Below are 10,452 nucleotides of genomic sequence, written 5' to 3' on the forward strand. Positions count from 1 at the left end.
TTGTTGTTGTTGTTGTTGTGATGTTATTCTGTGAATGTATTTCTGGCAGTTTCCTAGCAGTTTGGGCAGTTGTTTTGTGATATATTGTACTAGGAAGAAAGAAAGATTCAGATTATTCTATAAGATTTTCTGGCAGATTAGGAGGTTAAGGTTTTTCGAAATACCTTGGTTGTTAAAGTATTCTCTATTTGCTATTTGTAAAATTCATTCTACTTGTTGGTGGCATTAAATAATAGTTGAAGTGTGTTTCTACTTTTGCATTGTTTTTGGAAGTTTACATTTTTATTGTTAGGAGATTTTAGGGTTCCTAACACAATGATTTTTCTGACTCCATTGAGGATATGAGTTTGTTTGACCTTCATCTTGTAGGGGCAATTGTACCGGGAGAAAGGGGATAGACATAACATAGAAGCTGGACTAGATAGATTTCTAGTATCTGATGAGTAGGATGAGGGGGTTAGAAACATCAAACAGCCAGTTCTTCATAAGGTTACATCTGATCACACACATATAATGCTGGACTAGATAGATTTCTAGTATCTGATGAGTAGGATGAGGGGGTTAGAAACATCAAACAGCCAGTTCTTCATAAGGTTACATCTGATCACACACATATAATGCTTCATACTGGAGACACACAAGGTCTTATTTCAAATTCGAGAATAGGTGGTTGGTTGCATACAGAGTTTTTTTTTTTTTTTTGATAGGATCAAAGAATAGTGAAAATCCTTTGTGTGTGAAGGAAGACCAGACTACATTCTAGCCTTCAAGTTGAAAGCTCTCAAAGACAAATTGAGAGAGTGGAGCAAAACCTCCAAGCAAACATGGCAATGTAGAAACAAAATATCCTCAGCCAGCTTGCAAAATTAGAAGAAATACGAAACCGGAGATCTCTTAGTGAAGAAGAGCAATGTTCTGGAATGCAAGGGCATCATCACATTATGCGGTGATGAGATGCGATGCGAGGTTTTTCCGCTTCAAGTAATTGATGCGAGATCATTTTACAAAAGCGGGCGCATAACCTTGTGATGCGAGATGTGAGCCGATGCGCTCACATCATGTTGATTTTATTTGTAGGGCCATTTTTAAATAAAAAATAAAAGAGTTGGACCAATTTTAAAGTTAAAAAGGAGTCCTATGTGAATTTTTAGGGAATGTTGTTCAAGTAGTTACAGATAATGCAACTCAAAATGTGAAGGTAGGTGCTATGATGATGGGAATGTTCCCACACATATATTGGACTCCTTGTGCAGCCCATTGTGTAAATTTGATATTCGGGGATATGTTTAAGGAAAGACCCTTTTAAGGTGTTTTCACTAGGGCAGTTAAGGTGCATTCTTAAATTGTTCAAAGGCCTTTGTTGTTGACTATGATGAGAAGATTCACTAATCAAAGAAACTTGTTGAAACCTGGCAAGACTAGATATGCTACTGCTTACTTGACTTTGTAGAGGATGTTGAAACAAATGAAAAATTTGAGAGCTATGCTCATTTCAGAAGAATGGAATAACAGTAAATTAAAAGCAGTGTTAGGAAAAGAAGTTGCACGGATAATGCTTTCTTACCACTTTTGTAACAATGTTGTTTATGCTCTTAAAAGTGTGGTTATAGTTCTTCATTTGGTAGATGTGAGGCAAAACCATCAATTGGTTACATTTATGAAGCAATGAATAAGGCGGAGGAAGCTACTAGAATTTTTTTATATTGAGGATTGTAAATATGCACAAGTCCTTAAGATCATCGATAAAAGGTAGAGTGATCAACTCTACAAACCGTTGCATGCGGTTGGTAATATCTTGTACCCATCTGTCTATTTAGTCGTGAGGATGATTTACTGTAGTCTGTAGTCTGATGGTGGGATTCGATACATGCATTCTAAAGATGGTTGTTAATAAGGATTTGCAAGATAAAATAACCGATCAGATTAGTACTTACCAAAGTGCTAAGGTACTTTTTTGGAATCCCAACTGCGATAAGACAGAGACAAGAAGTCATCAGGTGAACGACTCCTTTTATGTTTCTATAAATTAACACTTTAAGTTATTTCTTTATAGTTGCTATTTTTTGAATAATTACTTTACTTTAATAGTTGAATGATGGAGGCTTTATGGCCCAGAAACTCCAAAGTTACAAAAGTTCGCCATTAGAATTTTGGGTCTAACTTGTAGCTCACCTGGGTGTAAAGAAATTGGAGCATGTTCGAACACATAAGAGTTAAAGCCTTTAAGGAAAGCTTTAGTATATTAAGACAAGTATATTATATCTCAAATGTCTTGAATTTATATTTGTCAATATTTAATCACAGATTCTTACCATGAAGAGGAATAGACGTAATCTAAAGCGCCTCCGTGACTTGGTGTTCAACTCTACCCATGCGGCTCTAATTTCCAAAAAGATGGGTGCAGAGGAGTGAACAGATTTTAGGCCCACGAGCCTAATTGGTAGTGTGTACAAAATCATTTCTAAGTTGCTAACAGAAAGACTCAAAAAAGAGATGCACAAGTTGGTGGATACGTAATAGCTAACCTTCATCGAAGGAAGGCAAATAATGAATGTCATTCTCCTGGAAAATGAGTGTGTGGACTCAAGAATGAGAAGTAATACTCCAGGCTTCATCTGCAAGCTGGATATTCGGAAAGCTTACGGCTATCTCAGTTGGAAGTTCCTGTGGGAGACTATATAAAGAGGGTTTTGTTGGAAGATGGTTAAGATGGGCGAAATTTTGTATTAACACCGTGAAATTCTATTCTAATCAATGATTTGTCCCATGGGATTTCTCTCTTCTAAGAGAGGCTTAAGACAGGGAGATCCCTTGTCACCTTTCTTCTTCAATATTGCAATGGAGGGGCTGAATGATATGCTAAAATTGCCCAAGAAAAGTCCTGGGTGAAAGGTATCAAAGTGGCAAATTGAGTGGGGATTGACATGGAGATCACTCACTTGCAGTATGCTGATGGTACACTTTTTTTTTATGCTATTGAGAGCAGCTTATGATTCTTAGAGTGAATTTTGTCCTCTTTAAGGCAATATTAGGACCACAGTAATTGGAATAAAAGCTTTCTTTATACATTTAGTGAAGTCATTGAAATATCTTCATTGGCTAGGACCCTTGGGGGAGGACTAGTGAACTACCAACTACATACTTGGGCATGCCACTAGGAGCCAAAAGAAGTCTATAGACGTATGGAGTTGGGAGAAATGTGAGAGAAGTTCGATGAACTGGAAAAGTCAATAATATCTTTAGGGGGAAAACTTAACACTCATTAGTAGTGTTCTAGATTCCATGCCTACTTGCATTATGTCTTTTTTTTCTATCCCTGATGGTGTTGTTCAAAGACTTGATACTCTAAGAAGGAATTTTCTTTGGGAAGGAAATAGTGAAGGGATGCTCTGATTGGTAGTAAACAAGCTGGGGGACTGGGGATAAGGAATCTGAAAACTCATAACCAATGTCTTATGATGAAATAGCTTTGGAGACTTGCATTCTGTGAGCAGGCAGGCTTTATGGAAGGAGATAATCAAGCTAAAGTATTAAATGGATGGCTATTGGACTACTAAAATGGTCACTAGCACTTAGTCAGCCTTTGGAGATCTATCAGAAAACTATGGCTAAAACTAAGAGAAAAATGCAGTATAAAGATAGAAAATGATTTTGGGATGATAGATGGCAGGAATAAGGCACCTTAAAAGATCTATATCCTGACATTTACATCCTCAACGAGCAGCAGGAGAGTGCCACATGGTCAAACCAGGGGTGGAATTTGAGCTTCAGAAGACCCTTAAACGATTGTGAGATTCAAAGGCTAGTAGAGTTCTTTAGAATTCTGGAGCAATTCAAAGGAAAATCTACTTCACAAGATAGTCTGGTATGGCAGAATCACAACCAAGGAAGATGCTACGAAGGAGGCCTATAAAATTCAATACTTTTAACAGTCAAATTGCTGATGGCCGATGGCCCTGGAAAGTAATTTGGAAAGTAAAATTCCCTATAAAGCTTCCTGTTTTACTTGGTTACTTGCTAACAGGCCGTGCTTACCCAGGAAAACCTTATGAAAAGAGGTTTTCATCCGAGTCCAAGATGTTTCCTATGTGAAGAAGAGGCGGCTGAGACATTCACACACCTCTTTCTACACTGTAGGATCACTAGTTGTTTGTAGAAAATCTTCCTCAACATGAAGGTGTTTGAACTGGGTAATGCCAAAGAGGATACTTTGAATATTTGGAGCAGCTATGTTGGTATCTTTGGTGATAAAGAAAGATGGAAAATCATACCTGCATGCATTTGGTGGTCTGTGTGGAATGAAAGAACTCTCAGATGCTTCCAGAACAAATGCAACAACATTCAAATGATAAAGATAAATTGCATAGTTTTATTTCATTTTGGTGTATGTTGAGAATATAATTAATAAATAAAATGTGCTCTTTTTCTTACAGCTTTAACTTTTAGGGTTGAAGATGTGATGGCCACATACTTCAACATGGTATCAGAGTAGTTACAGGTCCTGGGTTCGAATCTCACCGCCACCCATTATTAAAAAGAATTTCCACGTGCTTGGCCCATGAAAAAAAAACTCAGGCACGTAGGGGGCGTGTTGAGAATATAATTGAATAATAAAAGTGTGCTCTCTAAAAAATTAAGTAAGCTTTAGATGAGATGATCACACTCTTTAACAGTATAAATAGGAGTACATGACAGATCTTGAATCTGTTATAGATGTTTTAGGCTTTTTATAAGTTTTGCTATAGGGTTGAAGATCTTTGTGACACTCTCTTACAATTGTAATTATGGAAACTTGTAACATTTTGTGACAAGTTTAATTTTTTGGAATAGAATTCAAGTTGTTACCTTCTCAAGAAAAAAGTAAAAATAAAAATAGGAAGCTATTGAAGCTTAAATATGAGATTTAGTAAGTGGGATTGGATGTTTAAGAATAGGCTTTAAATTTAATTGAGATAATGGATTTACATCTTTCCAATATTACATGTTGTATGCTAAGGGAAACACCTTGGGCTTTGGCCTATGTGGGCTAGGCACATATCACGGGTTCAAACCTTTGTAGACCAAAATCTGGTATTTAAATGGAGAAGGATAGAGGGACAGACCTATTATCCACAGAGTATTAAACCGTGTGTCATTGGTCCTCGGGGATTTTTTTCGATTATCCAAAAAACACCATGTATACCGAGGGAAAGCCTTGTTTGCTGGCATTCCTTTTAAAAGGGTGGAAAAATGCTTTTGCAAAAAATACAAATGAGAATATGTCTTTTGTTTTTTTGTAAATTTTTAGTCTACTTGCGGAGAATTATAATTTGGCATAGGTCCGTTCCCATTGGTATACCCCTTGTATACTGGGATTCTTTTCATGAAATTCATTCCATTGTTACTTCATGGGAAAAAAAATCACTACATGCTCATTTCTATTGATCACCATTAGGCATACTTTGGCCTCATTTGTTTACACTTAATGGAGGTCTGAATCTTAATGGTTCAGACTTCTGACTGTTAAGTGCATTTGTTTTTAAGATTTTAGCTCTTAATAGTCTGAATAGATCTTAATCATTCAGATCCAGAACCAAGTCTTAATATTATTAAAAGATATTCTTGTGTTGAATAATATTCACCACCACTCTATCTATTATCATCAGTCACCACCACTAACCACCTTTGCCACTGCCACCATTGTCTACCACCAACCACCATCACCAATCACCAACTACTTCCACCATCACAGCCACCATTAACAACAAATATCGCAACTAACCACTATTGTCAACCGCTACCACCTCCATTCTCTAATTTTATCCACCGCCATCACCACCATCAATGGCACCCCCATCATCAACCATAATCGGCCAATCCCTACTGCCGACTAACTTATCTATCACAACTAGCACCACTGCTAACTACCACTAATACGTCATCAACCTCCACAGATTCTTCAACTGCCACCACCACCATTGTGACTAGTTTCGCCACCTCAACCACCACTTCAACCACTACCGTTGCTGCAATCTATCTCTACTAACAACCATTTTCACTATCACAGCTAACGTCTCCGACTACCACCAACACATTGTCAGCCATCATGCATTCATTTTTCCGCCATCACAATCAATTCCTCCAACTACCAACATTAACCAACTTCACATCACAACCACCACCTCTGTCAATCGCCACCATCATAATAGTCACTACAATACCAGCCATCGCAACTATCACCATCAACATTATTAATCACTAGCATCAATCATTGCCACCGCAACCACCATTACAAACCATTTCTACTATCACTAACAAATATAAATGTTTCTTTTTTTCAATCAAATAATAATTTTACTTTATTAAATTACATATTTGTGTAATATATATAATTAATTTTTTATTTGAATTGTATTTTTTATTATATATACAAATAAACCTTTTTGCACACTCAGACGTTGAAAAATAGTCTTAATTATTCAGTTTTCAGATCTAGAGACAACATCTTCATCATTCAAATATGCATTAAGATTCAGACGTCTGAATCTTAATAAAAACAAATGCAGGCTTTGTGTGGAACAGTTGGATTAAAAAGTTAAATAACTAGAACTTAAAATCTTGTGAAGGATGAGGTTTTCTGATCTAATATGGTATTTGTATTTTTCATCTCCCCTTTGTTGATGCACTATTTTTCTTGACTATTTTGTTGCTTGCCATGTGTCCAAGGATCCATGGTTGAGATTGGCATATTGATAGCCATTAATGCCACACTAATAAAACTGTGGTTTGATTCCAATTTGGTTATATTGTATGCTCTCTCCTGCCACATATTGAACTGTTTGATTTGCAGATTACATTCAGAACTATATTCTCTTTTGGTGCAAAAATGACTATCATGAGAAAACCCTTTATGTAACTTTTTCCAACATAAATTGTATGCCTCTTTCCCTCAACATATCTGAAGGCTCATTAGTTGCAGCTCAGTGATCATAATTTGATTTTAGCAGGTCTGATGCTGATGACCGGCCAAAAGTGGATAAGTTGTCTCTAAAGAGAAAAGGACTAGGCTCTGAAGCGAGAGCTGAACTTATGGCCAATGCAGATACAGACTTACTGTTGTTGTCTGGTCCTGAACGAGAAAGACAGCTGCTAAAGCAAAAGGGACGAGGGCGAAAAGGACACGAAGAAGAAGTATGCATCTAATTCTTGTTCTTTGGCTGTCTATAGAACACTTATACAATTTTCTTTCCTGGTCTCTGTTTTGAAATTTATTGATGGGGGACAAAAAATAAAGTAATTTTAATGAGATAATGAAGTAAGTAAAAAGGGACTTAATCAGTAGACTATGGATGAACATACAGGATGACACATTTATTGAGCTTAAGACACTAACTGAGTTAAGGTAGATATATGCAGGGATTGGAAATACTCTTAAGGTAGATATATGCAGGGATTGGAAATACTCCCACCCACACCAGCTCGCACACTTAAAAAATTTTTTCCCTCTGAATGGAAGGAATTTTTGGAATGAAGCTAAGCTTCACTGAATAAGATGTGTGTTTATGGATCCGTTTTCATAATACTCCTGTTCTCCTTGACCAAAATAAAATAAAATTGGTGACTTAACTGAAAACTGACTTTTGCATTGAACCAATAGCCATTTCTTCCAATTTTGTCCCTCTTGATACATGTGACAATTAGGGTTCTTGATTTTTCCATGGAACTATGGACAAAATAAACTAAATGTTCTTTGATTTTTTGGTTCTTGTCTGACTATTTATATGTAGTGCTTTATTTCAAGTATTTTTTGTTTCTTGTCTGACTAATTATATGTCGTGCTTTATTTTAATATAGTGGCATAGTTTACAGCCACTCTACCTCATCTTTGTGGTACTGCGTACACTTTACCCTCCCAAGACACCACTTTGTGGAAATATACTAGGTTTCTTCTTGTTGTTGGCATAGTTTACATGGTTTGTGTTGGATTCTTTCCGATGGAGATTCATCCATGGTCTCTGCATGTTTTAGATGTTATTTAAACCTCTCAAAGGAAAAATACTTGAGAGATCATGTCTTTATGTAAAATTCTAATATGTAGGAAAATGTCCATGTTGGGTTGTCATGGTAATAGTTAGAAGACATTAACTGTGGATTCATGCTGACTTAACTTTGGACTTCTGTGGAAAGGATGTCTGTTCTTGCAGGCAGTTTTCTTTATTCTAAGAAGCTCCGCAATTAACCATTATATTTTTGTGTCTGTTAGGTGCTAGCAAAACTGGAGATGTTTAAGGCTGGACTTTCTGCTAAAGCCAATGAATCTGTTAATGCCGGCAAGGAGGAAGAATTATCCGATTGGGCAGCAATTACATTAAATTTCACTCCTGAACCTGGAAAGGTATTTGCAGTTTATATATCGTTCCTGGTTGGAATTACTTGTTCTTAAGTCGGTTGGTACCTCATGGTGCATTTCTCCATTATTAGGCACTTTACATGCTTATTTTATGGTGTTTCTTGCTTTCGGAAAGGGTGAGGAGAATCAAATAGAGGAATCTAACTTTTTCACTTAACTGTAAAATGTGAATCCGTGGAACCTTCATGCTTATTATGTTCTTTGTTCCTTTTCAAATTATTTGACCTATTGGCAGGACAAAATGACTCGTAGTGAGGACCCAAATGATTACGTGGTACACGATCCTTTGTTGGAGAAAGGAAAAGAGAAGTTTAATAAAATGATGGCCAAGCAAAAACGACGAGAAAGAGAATGGGCTGGCAAATCTCTTACTTGAGCTGATCTTCCAGCTGAAGAAAAAGATGGAATTGCTATTTGTGAAGTTAATCGTCATTCATATTGAAATGGCAATGATGTTGGTTCCTCTCTTTGGAAGCCAAGACCCTTTTACTGGGCCAAAATATTTCATTGGACTATGGCATTTTGAGTATCGATATCTTCTTCCCAAAGAAGTTGCAGAAGTGCCGACCAAAAATGCTCATCTGGTGTGATGTATTTGCCTGTGCTGTGATCGTTTCCTATTTTTTTTTCTTTCAAAATGGACAGGAAATGGTGTACCAGTACACTTTTGGTTTCAATGGAATGTGGAAATGAACACTTAACAATGTAAATAGTTTTTTCCATTAAAAGCGGGCCAAGTCTGTTCATATGGACTACAAATATGGCTTTAGTATGTTCCGGACACGAGTTAGAACCGACGTTTGTCGTAAAACATAAAAATGGAGTGGCTAGCCACTTTTACAAAGGGGTGAAATTGACAGAATTCTCAAAGATCACTCATACAAAAATTTCTAGATCTTCGTCAGGGGCTCAAAGATAGCTGCTATTTGAAATATAGTCAATTTTAATGCAGAAATAAATTTTGGCAAAAATATTCTTAACATAAATACGAAAAAGCTTTAGAAGGTTTTATTGGGGTCTGATTATTCATCAGTCATGTTTTAGAATTTTTATGGAGTTTGAGCAACGATAATTCTAATTTCATGAAAAATTATTGAAGTTCGACTTGTGACAGTTAAAATCCCCATGATTTTTTTCTGAAATTTGGAGACCCATGAAAAATAAATCCTACTAGAAGTCTGATAGTTTGAAGTTTCATGAAAAATTCCCGGAGTATTCCGGTTTTAATTGGGGCGATTTTGTTTAAATTTTGGTCATATAAAAGTACGGTTAAATGTTAAAAAGTTTTAAAATAATAATTAATAATTAGATTCTTGGGAGCTCATTTGGATAGATCTCTTTTTCTTTTAGCTTTTTTTTAGGCGTTTATTAAAGTTAAAAAAATGATTGAAAGAAACAAAAAGCGAGAAGCTGGTTATCACAGTTTTTTAATTTTAAGCTTAATTTTTTAAATTTTGATCAAGATATTTATCCTTTTATCCCTTATATTTTCTCCTAATTCCAACAATAATCTCAATTGTAGCTCCACCCTAAGGTATTCGAACTTAAGATACTTTATTTTTTTGATCAATTTTATTTTTTGAAATAACACTTAAATATCTTAATATTGTTTTGTAACTTTGTGTATCATAATACTACATTTTTTTACTTTGTATATGCTAATTTTTTTATTTTTTAATATCTAAAAATAAAAAAGTAACTTATATCTATAAATTTACCTTGGATGCTCACATTATGTTGAGGTGCATTTAAATATAAATTATTTTTTAACTATTTGAATTAAAAATAATATAATGTAATTTATTTATAGTGATAATAACTTTAATGACATTTCAGTCATTTGACAACAAGAAGTGTTTAACAACACTTGTTTACCAAATACATCAGTAATATTTTTTTTAATTTCAGCACTTTTATCTAACGCTTATCAACTTTATAAGTTCTTATTTTCAGCTTATAAGCATTTAAGTTAAAAACTATTTTTTAATCTTATCTAAATTGGCTTTTAGAATAGTAGAACTTAGATTAAGGTTGATACAAATACTGAAAAACTTAAAGCCGGA

General features: G+C 35.3%; 1 protein-coding gene across 1 annotated transcript in view; it reads left to right on the plus strand.

Moving 5' to 3' along the window:
* LOC107838988 (peptidyl-prolyl cis-trans isomerase CYP57) overlaps positions 1-9,144 on the plus strand; it is a gene marked incomplete in the record, with an annotated part of 55,018 nt that extends 45,874 nt beyond the window's left edge. The window contains 3 exon segments of the mRNA XM_016682307.2: positions 6,987-7,170; positions 8,243-8,374; positions 8,625-9,144. Of these exon segments, the coding sequence (XP_016537793.1) occupies positions 6,987-7,170; positions 8,243-8,374; positions 8,625-8,765 (457 nt within the window).
* Between the last annotated feature and the right edge of the window lie 1,308 nt (positions 9,145-10,452).

This window comes from Capsicum annuum, chromosome 8 (assembly GCF_002878395.1).
Source record: "Capsicum annuum cultivar UCD-10X-F1 chromosome 8, UCD10Xv1.1, whole genome shotgun sequence".
NCBI classification, from domain to species: Eukaryota; Viridiplantae; Streptophyta; class Magnoliopsida; order Solanales; family Solanaceae; genus Capsicum; species Capsicum annuum.